The sequence below is a fragment of the Meriones unguiculatus genome, chromosome 6 (genome assembly GCF_030254825.1).
Source record: "Meriones unguiculatus strain TT.TT164.6M chromosome 6, Bangor_MerUng_6.1, whole genome shotgun sequence".
In the NCBI taxonomy this organism is placed as follows: Eukaryota; Metazoa; Chordata; class Mammalia; order Rodentia; family Muridae; genus Meriones; species Meriones unguiculatus.
Window position 1 is genome coordinate 97,585,846 of NC_083354.1, and position 25,947 is coordinate 97,611,792.

General features: G+C 39.1%; 1 protein-coding gene across 19 annotated transcripts in view; it reads right to left on the minus strand.

Moving 5' to 3' along the window:
• Ralyl (RALY RNA binding protein like) overlaps window positions 1–25,947 on the minus strand; it is a 755,733-nt gene that overhangs the window by 130,974 nt on the left and 598,812 nt on the right. For 16 of the 19 annotated variants that reach the window (XM_060385769.1, XM_060385776.1, XM_060385772.1 and 13 more), the window contains one exon: window positions 14,946–14,978. The exons of the other annotated variants lie outside the window; for them this stretch is intronic. In XM_060385769.1, the coding sequence (XP_060241752.1) occupies window positions 14,946–14,978 (33 nt within the window). The remainder of the gene's footprint in view (window positions 1–14,945; window positions 14,979–25,947) is intronic. 19 annotated transcript variants of the gene reach the window in all.

Genomic DNA, 25,947 nt, shown 5'->3' on the forward strand with positions numbered 1-25,947 from the left:
TGAAAATATGTGACTCATAATGCCTTTAAAAACAGTCATTACCTAGAGAGGACAGGAGCTCCACAAGGAAAAAATATATCAGGGCACGGGGACCCTCTATGAGACTGTTTCTCCAACCAAGGACCATGTAAGGATATAACCTAGAACCTCTGCTCGGATGTAGCCCATGGTAGCTCAGTAACCAAGTGGGTTTCCCTAGTAAGGAGAACAGGAACTATTTCTAACATGAACTCAACGATTGGCTCCTTTACTTCCCCCCCTCCCTAGGGAGGAACAGTCTTGCTAGGCCACAGAGGAGGACATGGCAGCCAGTCCTGAAGATACCTGATAAGCTACGGTCAGATGGAAGGGGAGGAGGACCTCCCCTAGCAGTGGACTTGGAAAGGGGCAGGGAGGAGATGAAGGAGGAAGGGGGGGATTAGGAGGGATTGAGGGAGGGGGCTACGGCTGGGATACAAAGTAAATAACTTGTGATTAATATAAAAAATAAAAATTAATAATAAAAAACAAAACAAACAAACAAAAAACAGTCATTACCTTTCAATATGTGATTGTTTTCCTGAATGATTAACAGGACCAGTTAGACATTTATGATGCCTATGGAGACCAGAAGATTGCGTAGAACTTTAATCCAAGAAATTACCTACTCCTTCACAGAAACCCCAGGATAGGCTTCATGTCCTGAAACTGCAGATCTCTGTTTTCATGAATATTACCATATCTCCGCAGCTCAGTGTTACAACAGAAGAGCAATGTCAGGCATTTTATCTATGTCATTTTATCTATGTCAATGCTACTGAAAGAAAAGAACAACCGACCTTCCCTGTCCCTGTTCAGTGAGTGCTACTTATGTTGCTGAGAAAGGATTTATGTAACCAGGTAGGATTCAGATAGATATTTGGTTATAAATGTATTCTATGTTGTTCTGAAAGCAGGAGGAAGATTATGTTTTCCAATAAGCTTTACTATTTTTCTTTCCTTTAGCATGAGTTGAAGGTAGATAAGTGAATGACATCATATTTATTTCTCACTTCATCTCCCTGTGAATGAATATTTTATAGAAAATATGTGAAAATAAGATTTTATTTTTCAAAAGGACCAATTTCTCCATGTATTATTTCTATATATAATATCAAAATAAATTTATTAATATACAATATCTCTATCATTAAAACACTACCATTTCTAATGTGGCCTACTATTTTAAAAGCTCATGATTAGGGGTTGGAGGGGAAAGCTCATGAGAAGAACATTGAAAGACTATCAGCTCAATTTGTAGTACTCAGAAAAAACAAAAAAAGTAAAGCAGCTCAAAACCAAACCCACTAAAGACAACCCAAGACAGAGTACTGAGAGCAGTAGCAAAACAATGGTTATAAATTCATCTCGCCTTAAAGCTCTGAATGTTTTAAACTTGATTCCATAACACTACTTAATTGGTTCTCAAGAGTAAGATCTTATGCATTTTAAATCTGCTTTCTGTTTTTTTTTTATGCATGAGAATTTCATGTCAATAAATTGTGAATTGATTTATAATTGTATGGGACAAAGCACCCCTAGACCTCCACAGACTTCAAGGAACGTCCCATTATCTGTATTCTTTTAAAGTTCTTATCTGGTAAAAACTGTTACCAACTGGAATTCAGAAATTAAGTTAGATTTTTTGGCCGATGCTATTTATGTTTACAGTTCTGACAATATAGCCTATAATTCACTGGCTGACTTGGTAGTCTGAGTGGATTTTGTTATTGAATAGCTTCTCTCCGTCTCCCAATGATGAACAACAATCTCATCTGGATTTTTGTGAGGCAGAAGTTTGTATGATATATAACAATTCTCAAGAGATTCTCAAGGAGAAAGTAATATACATTATGACATTTGGGTTAATGTGACGTTTTATTATATGAACAAATTAAACAGTAGTGGGAATGTTGACAATACAGTTTTGAAACATCAACATTTATAAAATAGTACACCACTGCTCCGTTTACTGAAAGAACTTAAATAAATCTGTTTAATGATCCTATACATTTTACTCTCTCCATGTAACTGTTTTCCTTCCTGCTATAATCTGCAATTATTTCCTTTTCCCTGAGGAGAAATTTCCACCAAAGAAATAAAAGCCATTTCACTCACAATCAGCTTCTCTGTATCCTACAATATTTTTTTATTTGTAGACACTGAAGAAGACTCTTTAAGATGACTCTACTGAGTTTTATTACTGAAGAGTAATGAGTTACTGCAACTTAAAAAAGGGTCCAGGGGCTTATGTTTTCAAGACATTTCTGTCACAATATGCACATACATGATTGATTGCCCAATTTATTGGTAATATTTTATATGCCATCATGGTGCAGTTTAAATGATTTTGACAAGTACAGAAGAGTGTCATTGACAGGTGCAGAAATAAATGATGGGTTTAAGCTTTCAAATGTTTTTACAGCATTTCACTGAGTGGCAGGTTGATAAATTAAAATTACAGTTGGAGCATCAGGCCTGAAAGCACAACTGCTTTAGATGACAAAAATAGTGCTGCAGAAACTTTGTGTACTCTCCAGAGAAGTAGCCCGGAGGGTCTTGGAAAAAATGAAGCCAGTGCAGTTGCTAAAGAAATCATTAATTTTGTGGTAGTGTTGTTTGAGTCTATAAAACAACAAAAATGGATTTTTTTTAGGAGAAGAAAATTGGCTTTATTTCTTCACTCCAGTTTTCCTTGGAGATGTATAGAAAATTACAACCACACACCTATCAAAAGACAAGGATTGAGTTGTCCATCAGTGATTCTAAATGGTCATGTTTAAAACTTAAGGAGAATATCTTATTAACATTTTCTCAGTATCTATAGTGTACCTAGATCATAGCTTAGACTGTTACCATAGGCCAATAGAGGCCAACCAAGAAAAAAATTAACTATCACTTTGACCTTTATTTATTCTGATAAACTCAAAGTAAATGATTGCAACAGGCATTTTAACTGTTATATCATTCATTTCTATCTTACATTTTCAGGCTATCTCTAAAGTATTGTAGTAGGAACTAAGTGATTCTATGACAACGTCCTTTAAATAATGTCACTCTTCAGCTAAAACAAAAAGGAAAGCCTGTGATCATTCACAGCACAGTGGGTCCAATAATTTCTGCTAACCTTTGGTTTCTCCTGTCTTTGTATGAACCTTTCAAGCTTGCTAATATATCTGGGATTAGCACAATAACTTCTGTCTGCTGCCACCTACCCAGTGTTTTCTCCCATGAATGCCATTCTTAATACAACTGTACTAAAAGCTTATCTCTCTTTAAACATGAATGTAGCTTCCATTTGTGCCTTAAAAAATGTCCTAATAGCTGAGTCAAAATGGCAGAACAGTACTAACTTGAACATAAGAAGGAAGCATTTTATTAAGAAAGAAGTTTTTGCTCAATCCCCATCCTGAAAGGCAAAGAGGATGGACATTAGAAGAAGAAGAAAACAGGAAACAACCTAGGAACCTGCCACAGAGGGCCTCTGAAAGGCTCTGCCCTGCAGACTATCAAAGCAGACGCTGAGACTTATGGCCAACTGTTGGGCAGAATACATGGAATCTTATGAAAGAAGTGGGAAATAGTAAGAGCTGGAGAGGACAGGAACCCCATAAGGAGAGCAACAGAACCAGAAAATTTGAACACAGGGGTCTTCCCAGAGACTCATATTCCAACCAAGTACCAGGAATGGAGATAACCTAAAACCCCTGCACAGATGTAGCCCATTGCAGTTTATTGTCCAAGTGGGTTCCATAGTAATGGGAAGAGGGACTGCCTCTGACATAATCTGATTGGCCTGCTCCTTGATCACCTCCCCCTGAGGGGGGAGCAGCCTTACCAGGCCACAGAAGATGACAATGCAGCCACTCCTGATGTGATCTATTAGACTAAGATCAGTAGGAAGGAGAGGAGGACCTTACCTATCAGTGGACTTGGGGAAGGGAATTCGTGAAGAAGGGGGAGAGAGGGTGGGATTGGGAGGGGAGTAGGGAAGGGCTTATGGAGGGATACAACGTGAATAAAGTGTAATTAATTAAAAAAATAAAATTATGCATAAAAATGTCCTAATCCTCTGCTCAATGGTTTTAAGTTTTAAATACCAAAATCGGTAAAACTTCGTAATTATTAAATGATTAGCATACATTTGTGTAATTCTACTTTTACATTAGGCTGATCCTTGATAAAAACCTGAAATCAGCAGTATCCTGCCGTCCATGTTTCTTTTATAAAGAGTTTAATGACACTCTATACTATATAAAAATCTGATATATTTGTTCTGTCTTCATCTCTTTATGATGATGTTTTGTTTTTTCTTTACTACAGTCCCTCAGAGACTCTACACACACTATGAACAGTACTGAATAACCCTATGCTAATTTCATTCTTGGATGAACTTCTTTTCCCCTCACTGCCTCTCTGTAATAGTCACAAACTTAGATTTTATCACTTAGAATTTCTATAATTCAGTGAAACTTACCTCTTGGGGAAAGACTGATAACTTCACTGATCATTTCACAAAATATTAATAGAAATTGGTATTTACTTCCTATTTACTATTTTGTCAAATATTTTCTAAGCATGTGATGTAGATCTTATTGACCATAATTATATGGATTATAGACTGCCATAGGATGAAAAACAGATTCATGGAAGAGTTAAACCAGTTTTCCAAGTCATCTAAGAAACGCCAAGAAGGCACTCAGAACAAGAGAATCAATTCACAGAGTTTGTATTCTTTAAATATGCAGCTAATAGTATCACACTACATAAATGTATAGATTAAAGTTGTCTGTTACACTTGGAATAATATTCTTGGACTCAATAAGAATTTCATGGTTAAACTGAGTTCTTGTAATATAGAGCTATTTTGCAAAGAGCATCATTTAAAGAAAACTTAGCTCTTGGCTTCCTGTGAACAATTTCGGTAGAATGAGTTCTCCTATCCAAACATCATTTGGCCCTGCTGTTTAGACTTAGTAAAACAGCTCTCAGGTATCCTATGGGATACAGAGGTCCAGGCTTTGATCAGCTCACTCATACAGCTTATGATATGAAAGAGGTAGATACACAAACACTTGTATTTCTATCCCTGATGCATTGATGCATTGTTTTCCAACCAAGCTGAAAAATGCATAATAGTAGCATATTTTTTCCGATACATGTCACCATAACTTTTGGATTCTCCAGAGCATTAGAAATTATTCTGACTGGAGAGGTGACTCAGAGGTTCAGAAAATATTCTGACACAGTGAAATCGAAAACTTTATCCATCTAATAATCATGCTCAAAATAAAGATACTGGGGGGCGGAGCCAAGATGGCGACTAGCACACACAGTTTCTGAGCGGTGGGATACCTGATCTTCTGAGTTGGAGAATGGAAGGACCCCCAACCCAGGAAAACCACAGCGAGGCTTTCTGAACACCAGAGAACATCGCAGGAGGTGAAAACTTTGGCCTCCGGTCACCCGGAGACTTGCTTGGGGAAGGAGAGAAAAGATCCTTTGTTCTTGCTGTACTCCCTTTCCCCCAGACCTCCTTCCTCCTTGGCACAGAGGCACAGCGGACTCATCTTTCTCAGCGCAGACCTAACTGCCTGGGGTATACAACCGCTGAGACGGAGCCCCAAGCACTTTAGCGGCAGACAAAAGCCAGCAGTACGTGCCCCGGAGTCCCAGATTCGCGCAGCGGCTGCACCATCCTCCCAGGGCGCGAATCTGCTAGACACCATACTAGTTCCTCAGGATCGCCATCACTGACGGTACGGCCCGCCCAATCCCACAGTGACAGAGAATATGCTATATACTCACCGAAAAACCAGGCAGAAACTTCATACAACCTGGACACACCAGGCACTGGGTCTCCCAAGCTTGGAGAGCACAACAAAGAGATCCCAGGACTTCCCAGAAAGCATTGGGACTAGCAAGCTAGTCTCCAGTTACAGCGGGACGTGGCAGCGGAGCAGTACTGAACTGGCAGGGCACCACAGCCCTCCAGTTTAAGACTAACCAGGGCCAAACCAGAGAACAGAGAGCCTGGTTACCTCATCCCTGCTGAAGTGACCACCCTGAAATCTCCAGCTGCAGCAAGACCTCAGAACCTGGCAGTGACAGCAGCACAGAACTGGCGGAACACATCAAAGAAGCAGGGCCAAACCAGAGAGCAGAGAGCCCCGGATACCACGATCTCGGCCAAGAGACCTGCCTGTACAGCTAGTCCTCAGCACACGCTGAGAGTGCTCAGCTTCCTGAAGAACTCTCCAGACACCAGAGAGAGACAGCACCAGTCTGATCTGCAGAATCCAAAAACAAATAGGGAAGGTTTCAGATAAGCCAATGGCCAGAGGTAGGCGAAAGAACATTTCCAACATAAATCAGGACATCATGACTTAACCAGCAAACCCCAAAATCGATGGATACACCAATTCAGCAGAAGCACAGGAAAATGATGTTAAAGCCATGCTTGCCCAATTATTTGAGGCTCATAAGGAGGAAATAAACAAGTCTTTCAAAGAGATGGCCAGTCAATTGGAGGCAAAGAAAGAAGAAATAGACAATATCCTTAAAGAAACACAGGCAAACATAGCCAAACAAATAGATACACAAGTAGAGGAAAAATTAGTGGCATATAAGAAGGAAATGAAAAAAGAAATAGAGGCCATCGTAGAGAGACAGGAATCCAAATTCAAACACAAGAAAGAAATGGTGCAAGGCATGAAAACAGAATTAGAATCAATAAAGAAAACACAAAATGAGAAAACCCTTGAGCTGGAGAACTTGGAGAAAAGATCAGGAACCACAAAAGTAAGCATCACCAACAGAATACAAGAGATGGAAGAGAGAATCTCTGGAGCTGAAGACACACTTGCAGAAATGGATACTTCTCTCAAAGAAAAAGTAAAATCAGAAAAGTTCCAATCACAAAATATCCAAGAAATCAAGGATGCTATGAAAAGACAAAATCTAAGAATAATAGGAATTCACGAAAAAGAAGACTCCAGACTCCAAGGTCCAGAAAATATTTTCAAGAAAATCATAGAAGAAAATTTTCCCAACTTAAAGAAAGAGATGTCCATAAATATACAAGAGGCCTACAGAACTCCAAATAGACTAGACCAGAAAAGAAACACATCACGTCACATCATAGTCAAAACACTAAATCTACAGAACAAAGAAAAGATATTAAAAGCAGCAAGGGAAAAAGGCCAAGTAACATATGAAGGTAGACCTATCAGAATCACACCGGACTTCTCATCAGAAACTATGAAAGCCAGAAGGGCCTGGGCAAGTATCATGGAGACTCTAAGAGATCACAAATGTCAACCCAGACTACTATACCCTGCAAAGCTTTCAATCATCATAGATGGAGAAAACAAAATATTCCATGACAAAACTAAATTTACACAATATCTACACAGCAAACCATCCCTACAGAAGATACTAGAAGGAAAACTCCAATCCAATGAAAACAAATTCACCCAAGAAAACAGGGCATACAGATAATGTCCCAACAAAAATGAAAAGAAAACAAGCAATGAAACAGGGTTAGATCATCGACTCCATTACAAAAGGAACTAACATGCATTGGTCACTATTATCTATCAATATCAATGGACTCAACTCACCAATAAAAAGACACAGGCTAACAGAATGGTTAAGGAAACAGGATCCAACATTCTGTTGCATCCAAGAAACACACCTATGCAACAAAGACAAACACTACCTCAGAGTAAAGGGCTGGAAAACTGTTTTTCAAGCAAACGGTTCCAGAAAACAAGCTGGAGTAGCCATCCTAATATCTAATAAAATAGACTTTCAACCCAAGTTAATCAAAAAAGATAAGGAGGGCCACTATATTCTCATCAAAGGAAAAATCCACCAAGAGGACATCACAATCTTGAATATCTATGCCCCAAATACAAGAGCACCGACATTCGTAAATGAAACATTATTAAAGCTTAAATCATACATTGATCCTAATACCTTAATAGTGGGAGACTTCAACACTCCACTCTCACCAAGGGACAGATCAACTAGACAGACACCAAATAGGGAAATAAAAGCACTCACAGAATCCCTAAATCAAATGGACCTAATAGACGTCTACAGATCATTTCACCCAAACGCAAAAGAGTACACCTTCTTTTCAGCACCGCATGGAACCTTTTCCAAAATAGACCATATAGTGGGCCACAAAGCAAGCCTCAACAGATACAAAAGGATTGAAATAATCCCTTGTATACTATCTGACCACCATGGACTAAAGCTCGACCTCAACAACAACAGAAACAACAAAAAGCTGACACGCACATGGAAACTGAACAACTTACTACTCAATGACAGCTGGGTTAAGGAAGAAATAAAGAAAGAAATTAAAGACTTCCTAGAATTCAATGAAAAGGAAGGCACAACATACCCAAATTTATGGGACACATTGAAAGCAGTGCTCAGAGGAAAATTTATAGCACTAAGTGCCTGTAAGAAGAAATTCGTAACATCACATACAAACAACTTAATGGCCCAACTGAAAACCCTAGAAAAAAAAGAAGCAGATACACCCAAGAGGAGCAGACGGCTGGAAATAATCAAACTAAGGGCTGAAATCAATCAACTAGAAACAAATAAAACTATCCAAAGAATCAATGAAACAAAAAGCTGGTTCTTTGAGAAAATCAACAAAATAGACAAACCCTTAGCCAAACTAACTAAAAAGCAGAGAGAAACTATCCAGATCAGCAAAATCAGAAATGAAAATGGGGACATAACCACAGACATTGAGGAAATCCAAACAATTATTAGGTCATACTACAAAAGCCTATATGCCACAAAATTTGAGAATCTAAATGAAATGGATAATTTTCTTGAAAGATTCCATCTACCAAAACTAAGTCAAGATCAGGTAGAAAGACTGAATAGCCCTATATCTCCCAAGGAAATCGAAGCAGTCATTAACAGTCTCCCCTCCAAAAAAAGCCCTGGACCAGATGGCTTCAGCACAGAATTCTACAAGACCTTCAAAGAAATGCTAACTCCAATTCTCCTCAAGCTATTCCACAAAATAGAAACAGAAGGAACACTACCAAACTCATTCTATGAAGCCACAGTCACCTTAATACCTAAACCACACAAAGACCCAACAAAAAAAGAGAACTTCAGGCCTATCTCTCTTATGAACATTGACGCAAAAATACTCAATAAAATACTTGCAAACCGAATCCAAGAACACATCAAAGATATCATCCACCATGACCAAGTAGGCTTCATCCCAGGCATGCAAGGGTGGTTCAACATACGGAAATCCATCAATGTAATCCACTATATAAACAAACTGAAGGAGAAAAACCACATGATCATCTCCTTAGACGCCGAAAAAGCATTTGACAAAGTCCAACACCCATTCATGTTTAAAGTCTTGGAGAGATCAGGGATACAAGGCACATACCTAAACATAGTAAAGGCAATACATAGCAAGCCTATAGCTAACATCAAACTCAATGGAGAGAAACTTAAATCAATCCCACTGAAATCAGGGACAAGACAAAGCTGTCCATTGTCCCCATATCTCTTCAACATAGTACTTGAAGTCTTAGCCAGAGCAATAAGACAACTAAATAGATCAAGGGGTTACAAATCGGAAAGGAAGAGGTCAAAGTGTCACTATTTGCAGATGATATGATAGTATACATGAGTGACCCCAAAAATTCAGCCAGAGAACTCCTTCAGCTGATAAACACCTTCAGCAAAGTGGCAGGATACAAAATCAACTCAAAAAAATCAGAAGCCCTCCTATATACCAAAGACAAAAAGGCTAAGAAAGAAATTAGGGAAACAACACCCTTCACAATAGCCACTAATAACATAAAGTACCTTGGTGTGACCTTAACCAAGCAAGTGAAAGACCTTTTTGAGAAAAACTTCAAGTCTCTGAAGAAACAAATCGAAGAAGATATCAGAAGATGGAAAGATCTCCCGTGCTCATGGATTGGTAGGATTAACATTGTGAAAATGGCCATACTGCCAAAAGCAATCTACAGATTCAATGCAATTCCCATCAAAATACCAACTCAATTCTTTACAGACCTTGAAAAAAAGATTCTCAGCTTCATATGGAGAAACAAAAAACCCAGAATCTCCAAAACGATCCTGTACAACAACAGATCATCTGGAGGTATCTCCATCCCTGATCTCAAGCTGTACTACAGGGCAACAGTAATAAAAACTGCATGGTACTGGCATAGAAACAGAAAGGAGGATCAATGGAACCGCATAGAAGACCCAGAAATAAATCCACACACCTATGAATACTCGATATTCGACAAAGAAGCCAATTCCATTCAATGGAAAAAAGACAGCATCTTCAACAAATGGTGCTGGACCAACTGGATGTCTACATGCAGAAAAATGAAAATAGATCCATATTTATCACCCTGCACAAAACTAAAGTCAAAGTGGATCAAGGACCTCAACATAAAACCAGATACCCTAAATCAATTGGAAAAAAAAGTGGGGAACAGCCTAGAACTCATTGGCACAGGAGACAACTTCCTGAACAGAACACCAACAGCACAGGCTTTAAGAGCAACAATCAATAAATGGGACCTCATGAAACTGAAAAGTTTCTGTAAAGCAAAGGATACTGTCATCAAAACAAAACGACTGCCTACAGATTGGGAAAGAATCTTCACTAACCCTTTATCTGACAGAGGACTAATATCCAGTGTATACAAAGAACTAAAGAAGCTGAAAAGCAGCAAACCAAGTAATCCAATTAAAAAATGGGGAACAGAGCTAAACAGAGAATTCTCGACAGAGGAATATCGAATGGCAGAAAAACACTTAAAGAAATGCTCATCCTCATTAGCCATCAGGGAAATGGAAATCAAAACGACCCTGAGATATCACCTTACACCCATCAGAATGGCCAAGATGAAAAACTCAAGCGATAACACACGCTGGAGAGGTTGTGGAGAAAGGGGAACCCTCCTCCACTGCTGGTGGGAATGTAAACTGGTACAACCACTCTGGAAAGCTATCTGGCGCTTTCTAAGACAAATAGGAATAGTGCTTCCTCCAGACCCAGCTATACCACTGCTAGGTATATACCCAAAGTTTGTTCAAGTACACAAAAAGGACACTTGCTCAACCATGTTTATAGCAGCTCTATTTGTAATAGCCAGAACCTGGAAACAACCCAGATGTCCATCAACGGTGGAATGGGTACAGAAATTGTGGTATTTTTATACAATGGAATACTACTCAGCAATCAAAAAGGAGGAAATCATGAAATTTGCAGGCAAATGGTGGGATCTAGAAAAGATCATTCTGAGTGAAATATCCCAGAAGGAGAAAGACAAACATGGGATATACTCACTTATATAGACCTATAAGATATGATAAACATAATGAAATCTATACACCTAAAATGATAATCAATTGAGCGGACATGGGGTAAGATGATAAATCCTCATTTAGAAAGACAGAGGGGATGTGCATTGAACGTATGACAGGAGTCTACTGAGCGCATCTGAAAGACTCTAACTAGCAGTGTTTTCAAAGCAAAGACTCATGACCAAACCTTTGGCAGAGTACAGGGAATCATAAGAAAGAAGGGGAGTTAGTCTGATGGGGAAAGGATAGGAGCTCCACAAGGACCAAATATATCTGGGCACAGGGTCTTTTCTGAGACTGACATTCAACCAAGGACCATGTATGGATATAACCTAGAACCTCCACTCAGATGTAGCCTGTGGTAGCTCAGTAACCAATTGGTTTCCCAAAGTGAGGGGAACAGGGACTATTTCTAACAGGAACTCAATGACTGGCTCTTTGGTCTCCCCACCCCCGAAGGGAGGAGCAGTCCTGTTAGGCCACAGAGGAGGGCTTTGCAGCCAGTCCTGAAGATACCTGATAAAACAGGATCAGATGAATGGGGAGGAGGTCCCCCCTTATCAGTGGACTTGGAAAGAGGCACGGTGGAGATGAGGGAGGGAGGGAGGGACTGGGAGGGACTGAGGGATCGGGACACAGCTGGGATACAGAGTTAATAAAATGTAACTGATAAAAATAAAATAAAATAAAATAAAAAAAAAGAAAAAAGAAAAAAAAAATAAAGATACTGATGGAAAAACTCATCATTTAATACAGTGTCTCATAATAAAAGTCTTTTAGGAATGCCCGTGTCATTCAATTTATATATTTGTGTGTGTGTGTGTGCATGTGTGTGCGTGCATGTGTGTGTGTTTAATATTGATTTATCTTTTAATTAAACTGTTATTGCTAAACCGGCAGTATACCTAAATCACCACACAGAGACTAGGATTTATTTAATCAACCTAGAGCACAATGCGGGGCAATAGTTACTCTATCCTAAACCTCCAAGTCCACATAGTTTCCTCCCCTTCAGATTTCTCACATTATGTTTGCTTTTAATCATATCTTATGTCAGGTTCATCTCTCCTGGTGGTTCCAAGTCCTCTCCTGCTGATCTGTCCAATTTGAGTCCTCCCACTCACTTCCTTCTCCTCCTCTCCAGACCCGGATATCCCACCCTGTTCTCTCCATTGTGCAGCACTGGCTGATTGTTCTGTTGACGACACAGAGAACAAATGATGGCGTGTTTACAAAACCTTGAGACAGGTGATGCTTAGAATAAACATCACAATGCAATGTCTGCCTTGAAACCAGATAGTGAGGTAGAGAAATCTGCATTTGAATGAACAAAGGTAAATTGTATACATTCCACAAAACATACTAACATCTATACACACACACACACACACACACACACACACACACACACGTTATACTCTGAGTTATGCAGTGATAAATGATTGACTTTTTTAAGAGAACTTGTCATATATATCTGAAAATTATAAAAAAGCTAACATTTGTGAACAATTCATACACGCCAAGAATAGTATAAACTGCTCAATCCAAATATCTTCCTTAACCTTCAGTTTGCAAATGAGAACCTAATGTTGAGAGTTTAAGAAATTGTCTAAGTGAATGCACCTAGCAGTAACTAGCTGAGCTTAAGAGAGCCAAGGATACATTTTTGAATATATATTGACAGAAACTTTTACATAATGATAGATGATGAACTAAAGTATGCAACATTTGAGATTTTCTTTTTTTTTTTTTTGGCTAACATGATTCACATGGGTTTTATTGAAAGCAAAGTAAATACATGTGGGGCAAATTCAATATTGCATACCAATGTGTCAACCAATTTATCAACTGTAGACATGCATTTATTTGTTTCATTTTGTAACTGTGCATTAATTCATTAACCTGAATCTGTTTTTTTACAGACTTTGTTGTATCTGTTAGGTTTACAAGTATCTTGTGTTTATGAGATCTTATTAAATAGAGGCAGAAAAGAGTTACATGTATACTTTAGGACAATATTATTTAAAATAATTATCATTACAATGGAGATATTTATCTATAAACAGCAACATCCAATCAGCAGAAACATTTTACTTTTAAGACATATGAAGGAAACAGAAACACAGTGTCATACTAATAGTCCCATCTTGTGCACTTGCTGAGTTACACAATATGTTTATTAGGTATAGTTGGGTCTTGTTGAGCTCTAAACTCTTGATAAGCTTAAAATAAAGACTACTTAGGCTCTGCCTTTGTTCAAGAGAGGTGTACAATAAAAAGATGGATCCATGTAAAAGTAATGAGACCAGAAAAGGCTGCAAAGACATGTTATTAAGTCAGGCATGAAGCAAAGCTATTTCAGCACTCTTGATGGGAGGACAGACAAGTAAGCATTTAAATAAGATTTCCTTGTTGTTAGAGAGATTTATAACAATAGGGGCTGATCAAAGCAGGACCAAAGTGATCTGCAATGATTTTTTTTATATAAATCATCGGACCAACTTGGTCTTTTATTTTTCATGAAGTTCTCCAATAAAATACATCTGCTCCATTTTTCACCTTCCCTGACAATTGTTTTGATTTTCAAGAGCTGAAAGGCTCACTGAAAAAACTTTGATGAGTGGAAAAGAATTTGGAGCCATGTTGTTCAGTGCATAATGGGAGTAGTCTAGAACTGTGAACAAAGTGATTTAAAAAATTAAAGCTGATCTGAGGTTTTCAAAATTTATTCCCATCACAGGTGTCTGATTACTAAGCATGAGCACAGTGGCTGCAGCAATGTGACTTTTTTTTCTGAATTATTTATGACATGACAACAGTTTTCTACATTTTAATACATTCATCATAATACTGAGCATTTGCAATCCCTTTATAGGATATTCGCACAAATAAGCAAAGGATTATTCAACACACCAGAAAAGATGCAACAAAACTTATTCTTAGTTCTAACAGTCCAAGAATAGTATATGATTCTACTTACCAATATTATATTATTACTACAGCATGCAACATTGCTGATACAGTATCTCATCAAAGGCAAGCATTACCTCAGCATTATCTGCCTTAAGAGTTAACAGCTTTCTTAGAAGCTGTTTGTGTGGGAAGTTGAGAGGAATATAGTACAGTGAAGAAAAGAAAGCACAGTATATAGAGGTTAAGAAGAATATAGAAAGAACCTTAGGAGGAAAAATAAACACCTACTATAGTATACATATACAAAACAGGTACAAAGATTAGGAATGATAAATCTCTGGATCAGAGGAATTTCCAAAATCAATTTGAGCTTCTCTTTCCTGGATGGAAAAAAGAATATTCATCATACCTTGCACAACGTTAAAGGAGATAGAAGGCACTTTATGCAGCAGTTAGCTGAATGCATGAAGTCAGAAGCGTTTCAGTTAAATCTTTACGGAACAAAGGAGCATTTTCTTTCAGGATGTCACAAGCAACAATTTTAAAAATGATGCAAGATGACTAAAAATATCATTTATGTTGCCCTGCTAAATTTAATTTAAAACACCCAAATTTAAATATATACTCACCCAACAGACAGAAATGGCTCCTTTGATTCAAGCCTATAAAATATGAAAATGTTATCTTAATATAACAATTTAAAGACATATAATATTTAAAGACATTATCACAGTGAGAGTGAAATATAATTATTAAATACTCTTTGTATCCAGTTACTTTTGTTAATAGTGGCAGTAATTTGTTTCTAGAAGTTTTAATTTATCTACTTTTAATTGTAATATTAGAGTAATCTATAGTGAATTTGGTTGGATATTAGCTGAGTAATTGAAATCGAGGGGATATATTCTATAATAAGGGGGGGAGCATCTTCAACAAATGGTGCTGGCCTAACTAGATGTCTTCATGTGGAAAAATGTAAATAAATCCATATTAATCACCCTGCACAAAATTCAAGTCCAAGTGGATCAGAGACTTCAACATAAAATGAGACAAACTAAATCTGTTAAGAAAAAAAAAGTAGAGAAGTACCTTGAACTCATTGGCACAGGAGACTACTTTCTGAACAGAATACCAATAGCACAGGCTCTAAGATCAACAATCAATAAATGGGAAAAGCTTCTGTAAAGCAAAGGATACTATCATCAGAACAAAATGGCAGCCTACAGACTGGGAAAAGATCATCACCAACCCTACATTTGATAGAGGGCTAATTAATATGAGACACATATAAAGAACTCAAGAAATAAAACACCAACAAACCAAATAAAACAACTAAAAAATGGGGTACAGAGTTAAACAGAATTCTCAACAGAGGAATAGCAAATGGTAGAGAAACACTTAAAGAAATGCTCAATGTCCTTAGTCATCAGAGAAATACAAATCAAAATGACTCTGAGATTCCATCTCACACCTATCAGAGTGGCTAAGATCAAAACTCAAATGACAACACATGCTGGAGAGGATGTCGAGAAAGAGGAACCCTCTTCCATTGCTGGTGGGAATGTAAACTTGAACAATCACGTTGGAAATCAATCTGTGCTTTCTCAGACAACTGGGATTAGTGCTGCCTCAAAATCCAGCTATCATTGTCCTGGGCATATATCTGAGAGATGCTCAACCATTTGACAACTAAGTTCATAGCAGTTTTACTCATAGTGACCAGAAGCTGGAAACAACCTAGATGTCCCTCGGTTGAGGAATGGATACAGAAATTGTGGTACATTTACACAATGGAATACTACTCAGCAATTAAAAACAAGGAAATCATGAAATTTCCAGGCAAATGGTGAGAACTAGAAAAGATCATCCTGTGTTGAGGTATCCCAGAAGCAGAGAGACATGCATGTTATAAACTTACTTATAAGTGAATATTAAACATATAATAGAATATAAACATACTAAAATCTACAGACATGAAGCTAAACAAGGAGAATCCTAGGGAAAATGCTTAATTCTCATTCAGAAAGGAAAACAGGATAGACACTGGAAACAGTAGAAGAGGGGGAACAGAACTGCAGTCAGTAACCACAGATGTCCCCTAAAAGACACCAACCAGCAAGGGACCGAAGCAGATGTAGAGACTCACAGCCAAACTTTGGACAGAGCACACAGAGTATTATGGAAGAACAGGGATATAAAAGGACCTACAGGGGACAGGAGCCACACAAGGAGACCAACAAAACCAAAAATTAAAATAAAATAAAACAAAATAATGTAAACAGGGCATGGGGGCACTGCAGATATTGATGTACTGACCGAAGACCATACGTAGAAAGGAACGCCTGCTCAGATGTAGCCCATAGACTTCTCAGTCTCCATATGGGTTCCCGAGTAACAGGAGAAGAGACAGTTTCTGACATGAACGGAATTGCCTGCTCCTTGATCACTTCTTCATGGTGGGGCCACCTAGCCAACCCACAGAGAAAGAGGGTCCAGGCAGTTCTGATAGGGCCTGATAGACTAGGGTCAGACAGTAGGGAAGGAGGACTTCACGTATCAGTGGACTAGGGAAGAGGGATGGGAGGAAGAAGGAGAGAGGATGGGACCAGGAGATGTAGGAGGGGGCTACAACTGAAATACAAAATGAATAAATAATAATAATAATATAAATTAAAAAGAAACAACACAGAACCATTTTCAGATAATTTTCTTATGTCATATGACAACTCCACACATTTAAAAAAGGTCAGTTTTTAGATATATTTTAATTAACACTAAAGGACATTTGAGGCAGATATGTATTTTTGTTAGAAATTTCTTACACAATTTTTGGCTAAATGAGGTCAAGAGTAAAATGTTTTAACTAAATAAAGGCATTTCATGTTTAAATATATGGAAGCCAAACGAGAACCACTGATGTCATTCCTCAGGAGCCTGACATTTCAGTTTTTTGAGACATCAGATCATTGACAGAGAAGTCAGTGAGGACACTATGCTGCAAGCCAGCAAACTGCAGAACCACTGTGCTCTTCCTTACTCGGCACTGCCATCTCAGTGTGCTACCATGTCTGACTGTGTTTGTGTTGGTAGCAGGAACTGAACTCAGTTCTCACATGTACAGGATAAGCATTTCAGTGGATGAACTGTATTCCTTACCCCTACAAATATGTAATATATAAGTGATTATAAGTAAACAACACAAACTTAATTATATACCATTTACTGAATGGCAGTCATTTTTATATATTCTGATAGGTAAAGAAAAGAAATGACTGCGTCAAAATTAGACAGATTGTGTCAATTGTTTGCTTCCATATCATTTAGCATGCATCAAAAAATGACCTGCCAGAAATAAATCTCAGGGTGTTGTGGACAGAGCCTGAATGAACTCCTGACACAGACCATGATATCACAGCACAGAGGAATAGGTAAAAAGCAAGAGCCACAAACAACCACCAAGAAAGAGAAGCAGGTAAACAAGGGCCTTAGGGAAGAGGCTTAATCCCCATTCAGAAGGATAACAGGATAAACATCGAAAGTAGGAGAATACAGGATTCTACCATGAGGGTATTGTAGAAGATGCTGAGACTCGTAGCCAAACTTTGGGCAGAATGCAGAGAAAGAAGGGGGAGACAGAAAGACCTGGAGATGACAGGAGCTCCACAAGGAGACCAACAGAACTAAAATATCTGGGTCCAGAGAGTACTACAGAGATTGAAGAATCAACCAAGAACTGTGCATGGAGAGAACCTAGATGCCCTGCTCAGATCTAGCTCATGGGCATCTCAGTCTCCATGGGAGTTCTCTAGTAAGGGGAGCAGGGGAAGTTTCTGATGTGAACTCTGTGGCTGGCTCTTTGATCACCTCCCCCTGTCGAGGTGACCTTACTAGGTCACAGAGAAAGAGGATCCAGACAGTTTTGATAAGACCTGATTGGTGGGGTCAGATAGTAGAGAAGGAGGACCTGCCCTATCAGTGGGCTAGTCATAGAGGTGGAAGAGGGATGGAGGGTGAAACTGGGAGGAGATGAGGGAGGTGGCTACAGCTGTGATGTAAAGTGAATAAATTGTAATGAATAATAATAATAATTTAAAAGAACACAATAGTTGAGGTTAAGAGTTTAGAGATGTGTATTTATGTAGTCTTTTCCTTTGGGAATTTTATGTGTCCATGTTTATACCTTTAGGTAAACTAATGAACTCCTTTTATTTGTTTATTTTTTGTATACATTTGTGATATTGATAAGCCAACAGACATAGAAGTTATTGTGAAGATTAATCATGACACAGAACACTTTTCCTTAATTAGGCCTGTGTTTCCATTTAATAACACGGAGAAGCAGAAAACATATGGGTACTAATTGGATTACTTCTCCAATATTAGCCAATAATTTTAACCCAATGTTTTTAGGCTTCAATGTAAGCATGAGAACTGATTTTGTGAGGTGAAATGCCTCAGCTTCTATAGCATCTGCTTAAGAACTTCATTGAACTGCATTCCTTAAGAATGTCTTAGATAACCCAAATAAAAGCAAGGCTACCACTGTTCATGTACTAGCAATTATCTAAACACAAAGTTCAGAACATGTTTGAAATTGTTATTACTGATTAAATTTCCTTTTTTGGGGAGGGTTGGGGATATTTCAGATATTCAGCTGTTACTTTGAGACATTCAGGGATGTTACCTTACTGTCCTTAGGTGTCACAGCAGTTCATGTTGAATGATTCTCTGCTTTGTTACCATACACTCAGTTATGGGTTATCATGTTTCATTTAAGTCTCGAGCTTTGAGATGTAAGAAATACCATCCATGTTTATGGTTCCCAATTACATGAGACATACCAGTTCAAAGGTGCTATTGTGAACAATAGGAGACTGAGGGCTTGGAGCAGCTATTACAGTTCCTGTCATAGCTGGATTCACTCACTGGATGCTGTGTACAGGTCTATGCTAAAGACAGATTGCTGGCACTGAACACAAACTACCAGACTGTATAACAAGCTTGTTATAGTCCCGAAATCTAAAGAAACAATACAAAAGAAAAAAAAACATGAAAAAACATCCTTTCAGAAAAAAAAAATGTTTCTCAATTTAGGGTTTAGAAACAGGTATACACTGTGATATGTCCAGAGAGAACCTGACTATGAGGTTTTTATAAAGTAATTGTTTTGTGGAGAAGGGGATTGATTTTTATCTTTCCTGAGATTTAGTTTTCATAAGAAGTAGGTAGTGAATTTAATAATACATTATTAAGGACCCATTAGAATTTAACAGAAAAATAAAATAAATACAACATAGCCATTAGAAAAAAAGTGGGTAAGAGTCATCAAATGCTTCATAATCTGATCCAAGATGGCAGCGCCGGGAGGACACTGTGTCTGAGGAGCAGGACAGCAGTGTTGGCACAGCGATCAAGAGACTGAACTCTGGGACCTAAAACACCAGCATTTGTGATTGCCAGGTGAGAGGAAATCCTGCGGTGTGGAAATCAATCGGAACCGACCTCAGGTCACCCAGTCAATGCTTGGAAAAAGGTCCTAGGGACCGGTGATTGCACAGCCGCTGGCACAGATCTGAGCGCACAGCCTCCCACCCAGAGTGATGCCCCCAGCCACCATCCCAGACCGGGACACACAACCTCCGACCCAGAGCAGAGCCCTTAGTTGCCGGCCCAGAGAGGAGTGCAGAGCCTCCGGCCCAGAAGGGGACACTCAACTGTCAGCCCAGAGCCAGGATCACAGCTACCAGCCCACATTTGGGAGCACAGTCTCCGGCCCAGAGTGGGGCCTTCCGCCCGCTGGCCTAGAGCAGAGCACTCAGCCTATGACCAAGAGCTTGCTGTGCACTTCACTCCACTTCCCAGACATAACTCTGGGCCCCAGGGCACAGAGACTGAGCTTCCCTGTTGGGAGAAAACCTCACAGCTAGAGAATCAGCATGTTCTTCAAGAGGGCTATGCCTGGAAAACAGTGTAACAACAGCAGCAGCTCACTAAATTCAGAATGAGAAACCCAGCAGCAGGGCAGCTGTCTCCAGGACTTCTAGAGGTGAGAGGAGAGACCTCCTGACTAACAAAGACCACAGCTACCACTCAGGTCTATACGCCTGAAGTGAGCAATGACAATTCCTGAGAAACACTGGCCTTTCAGTGACCATACCCAAAAGGCAGAGGAGGTCTACTTCAGGAAAAGTCATCTGCCTGCCAAGGGGATTCTTCCTACCCCAGGATTCAGGAAGCACCAGAAACTAACAGCCAACACCTAAAATAACCCAATGGGTAGAGGTCAGCATAAAAGCTCAACCAACAATATGGCATCTCCAGAACCCAGTCATCGAGGGGCAAGCAACCCTGGAAACCCCAGCATAATTGAAATTCAAGAAGACCTTACATCTATGCTGATGTAGAGGATAATATAGGAAACAAATAAAATACATAAAGAATTAGAGGAAGATAAAATCAAACAGTTTATGAACATCCATAAAGAAATGGAGGAACTTAAAGACAAACAGATTATGGCCATCCATGAAGAAATGTGGGAAGATGCAGGCAAATAGTTCATGGCCTTCAGAGAGGAAATAATTAAATCACTGAAAGAAATGAAAGAAACAGAGGAATGTTCAAACAAACAGTTGAAGGAACTAAAAGAAAAACAGGAAAATATACTCAGACAGTTGAAGGAAATAAAACAACTCAAAATCTGAAGATAGAATTGGAAAAAATAAAGAAAACACAAATGGAGGAAATCATGGAGAGGAAGAATTTAGGGAAGAAAACAGGAACTACAGAGGTAAGCATAACCAACAGACTACAAGAGATAGAAGAAAGAATCTCAGGTGTAGAACATACAATGGAAGAAATAGATGTATCCGTCAAAGAAAATGTTAAATACAAAAAATTCCTGACACAGACCATCCAAGAAATTCAACACAATATGAAAAGACAAAACCTAAGAATAATAGGAATACAGGAAAAAGAAGATTCCCTCCTCCAAGGCCCAGAAAATATCTTCAACAAAATCATAGAAGAAAATTTTCCCAACTTAAAGGAGAGGCCTATGAGAATACAAGAGTCCTACAGAACACCTAATAAATTAGACCAGAAAAGAAAATCCTCCTGTCACATAATAATCAAAACAGTAAGTATTCAAAACAAAGGAAAAATACTAAAAGCTGCAAGGGAAAAAGGCCAAGTAACATATAATGACAAACCCATTAGAATCACACCTGACTTCTCAACAGAGCCTACGAAGGAAAGAAGGGCCAGGAAGGATACAATGCTGAACCTAAGAGAATACGGATGCCAGCCCAGGCTAATGTATCTAGCAAAGCTCTCAGTCATCATAGATGGAGAAAGCAAGATATTCAATGACAAAAACAAATTCAAACAATACCTACCCAAAATTCCAGCAGACTGGGAAAGGATCTTCACCAACCCTATATTTGACAGAGGTATAATATCCAGAATATATAAAAAAACTAAACAAGTTAGACAGCAACAAATGAAGTAATCAATTTAAAAAATAGGGAACAGAGCTAAACAGAGATTTCTCGATAGAGGAATATCGAATGGCAGAGAAACACTTAAAGAAATGCTCAATGTCTTAGCCATCAGGGAAATGCAAATCAAAATGACCCTGAGATTTCACCTTACACCCATCAGAATGGCTAAGATATTTAGCCAATGTAGCTCATGCCTTAGTTGTACATAAAGGAATTAATGCTCAACTAAAAGGAAGCTTGATGGTGTTCAATCAGAGGATTGACCTCGTGCAGAAGCAAATTGATACCCTATGGCAAATCGCTCAACTTGGCTGTCAATGAAAATATGCTGGACTTTGAGTCACTAGCATATAACATGAGAATTTTTCCTGTGCTGCAAATCTGTCTAAACAATTGTCGAGCTATATTTTAGGTAATTGGACTGGAGAATTCGATACTACGATGGAGCAGCTGAGAGTGGCCATTGTCAGAGTAAATTCTACCAGAGTGGACGCAGGACTAGCCACAGGATTATCAACATGGATTGCTGCAGCCATGAATCATCTGAAGGAATGGGTGGGCATGGGAGCGTTAGCAGGCCTTCTGGTGTTGGTGTCCTTGGTTTGCCTGTGGTATATATGCAAGATTAGAGTCTCACAACAGTGTGATGCAGCCATGATCATTCAGGCCTTTACAGCCATTGAAGCAGGACATTCGCCCCAAGCATGGTTGGATACCATAAAAAGCTAAAATGTTACACTCAGGATGCCAGGCTAAGCACTGCACTCAGGGTCAGCCGCTTTGGACCCAGAGAAGAACATGTCTGATTGCATGCGGGTTGATATCCCAGGTCCCGCCTCTGAGAAAAAGGTATTGGACGGATCTGATGCTCTTTGGGTGGATGACACCTAAATGAACATCGGTACAAAGTCCCAATTTATTTCTAATATCAGAGATCAGACCTCTACTCTTGCCTGATGCGTCTAAAACAAAAAGGGGGAACTGTAGAGAGCTGCGGAATGCTGTGCCTTAAAGATGGAGCTGGTTTCTGCCTTCCACCTTCCCGATGGTGAGTGCTCTCTGTCAGGAACAATTCCACATTTGGCTAAGGCTGAGGATCTGGCTTGCTTCCATGTATGTGGACCTATCTGCATTGCCCACGTGGCACGCCTGGGTTGGCTACCCAGAGGCTATTTAAGCTGTGGGCTGGCTTTCCCCAGGGTCCGAGGATTGTTCAAGGTTCCTGAATAAACTGCATTGAAAAAAAAAAAAAAAAAAAACTCAAGTGACAACACATGCTGGAGAGGTTGTGGAGAAAGTGGAACCCTCTTTCACTGCTGGTGGGAATGTAAACTTGTACAACCACTCTGGAAATCAATCTGGTGCTTTCTCAGACAACTAGGAAAAGCGCTTTGTCAAGATCCAGCTATACCATTCCTAGGTTATATACAAAAGAGGCTCAAGTACACAATAAGGACATTTGTTCAACCATATTTGTACTAGCTTTATTTGTAATATCCAAAATCTGGAAACAACCCAGATGTCCTTTAACAGAGGAATGGATATAGAAATTGTGGTACAGCTACACAATGGAATATTACTCAGCTATAAAAAACAAGGAAATCATGAAATTTGCAGGTAAATGGTAGGAACTGAAAAAGATCATCCTGAGTGAGCTATACCAGAAGCGGAAAGACACACACAGTATATACTCACTCATATAGATATATAATATAGGATAAACCTACTAAAATATGTACACCTAAATAAACTAATCAAGAGGGAGGACTCTGGCTAAAATGCTCAGTCCCCATCCAGGAAGGGAAAGAGGATGGGCATCAGATGAATTAGAAAACAGAGAACAAGTCAGGAGCCTACCATGGTGGGTCTCTGAAAGGCTCTGCCCTGCAGACTATCAAAGCAGATGCTGAGACTTATCTCCAACCTTTAGGCAGAGTACAGGGTAACTTATAAAAGAAAGGAGAGATAGAAAGACCTGGAGAGGACAGGAGCTCCACAAGGAGAGCAACAGAACTAAAAAATCTGAACACAGGGTTTTTTCCTGAGACTGATACTCCAAACAAGTACCATGCATGGAGATAACCTAGATCCCTTGCACAGATGTAGCCCATGGCAGTTCAGTGTCCAAATGGGTTCCATAGTAATGGGAACAGGGACTGTCTCTGACAGGAACTGATTGGCCTGCTCTTTGATCACCTCCCCCTGTGTGGAAAGCAGCCTTACCAGGCCACAGAGGAAGACAATGCAGCCCGTCCTTATGAGACCTAATAGACTAGGAACAGAAGGAAGGAAAAGAAGACCTCCCCTTTCAGTGGTCTTGAGGAGGGGCATGCATGGAGAAAGGGGAGGAAAGGAAGGATTGGGAGGGGAGAAGGGAAGGAACTAGAGCGGGGATACAAAGTGAATTAAGTGTAATTAATAAAAATTTAAAACAAAAAATGCTTCACAAGAACTGACTTATTTAAAGATTCTAATATTTGTTGAGGTATGAATTACTATTCATTTGAACAAACAAGACTAAAAGTCTATAAACGTGTGTCTTCCCTCAAGGTCACTCAATGAGTAAGTGATTGAGAGTTTGAATTCATGGGTTCTCCCTCTAACGTTTCCACCTGCAGTCCTGTGTGGTATGTTGCCTGGTAGCCCTCTACTTCATGGTTTGCCTTGTTGACACAACACTATGTCACTGTTGCATCTTCTCAACTTACGCTCTTTTGCTCTGTTGATAGATCACAATTGATCTCACATGCTACCTTGTAACTTTACAGATTCTGAGATTTGTGTCCTTTATATTGTTTGCTTCTGACACATGGCCAAGATAGTCCATCAAATATTTGCTAAGAGCCTCTAGTTAAGAGGTTCCAGCTGAAATTCATGGTGTCCCCTTTTTCTACTCTTCCTTGTTTATTTTCTAATCTGAACACTCCACCACTCAAGCCAATAAACTAAAAATATTGGATTTATTCTCAGAAGTACCTATCCAGTAGTACTCACTTCCAGGAAATCTTCATAAATTAGTTCATTAGTTCTGCTGCCAAAAGACTTTTTCATTATGTTCTTAGATCTCTTGCCTCAATATTCACTCTTAAAGTAATCCTCATTTCTCATATGAACTTTAGAAAAGCATCCTCAAAGACTTTCATCCTTCTCTATTCTTCAGAATAACCACATCTACCAGTAAAGCTGCCTTCTTGTGTCACTTCTTCCATTGGAGCACTATGAGCACATTTTGCAAGTCTTATTACAGGTCATAATGGTTTGTTTTCTATAATCACAGCAGCCTACCATCCTTAATCATATTTATTAACAAGTACTAGTGTGATTGCAAAGTTTCTTCCTAAGACTGTACTCCCAAGGACGATGCATGGACATAACCTAGAATCCCTGCTCAGAAGTAGTCCATGGCAGCTCACTTTCCAAGTGGGTACCCTAGTAAGGGAAACAGGGACTGTCTATGACATGAACTCAGTGGCTGGCTCTTTGACATGCCCCCGCCCCCCCCACACACCAGGGAGGAACAGCCTTGCTAGGCCACAGAGGAGGACATTGCAGCCAGTCCTGGTGAGACTTCTTAAGCTAGGGTCAGATAGAAAGGGAAGGGGACCCTTCTCTATCAGTGGACTTAGAAAGAATCAGGGAGGAGATGAAGGAGGGAGGATGGGATTGTGAGGGAATGATGGAGGGGGCTATGGCGGAGATACAAATTAAATAAACTGTAATTAATATAAAAAAACTTTAATTTAAAAATGTGAGCTCAGTATATTTCAAATATCTATAATAATGCCTTTATTTTTTTTTAGTTTTCTGAGACAAGAGGTTATTTTTTTCCTATGGGGTGGCCTTGAAATCATCATTCCCCTGCTTCCTAAATACAGGGATTACAAGCATGCAACATCATGTCTAACATATTATTTATCAGAGACTTGCAGGAAAGATTTGCCAGTAACCTTTCACTGCTTTGCCAGCTACAAATATTGTTCTTTAGTCGTAAAATAAGAGCCAAAGTCCTTAAAATAAATGACTTCATTCACAATCTATATCCAGTATAACTCTTTGTCCTTAGAGTTTTATTGTTTCTGTGCTGTGGTTTGTGCATCAGCCACAATGACCAGGCTGCTCATTGTCTAGGTGG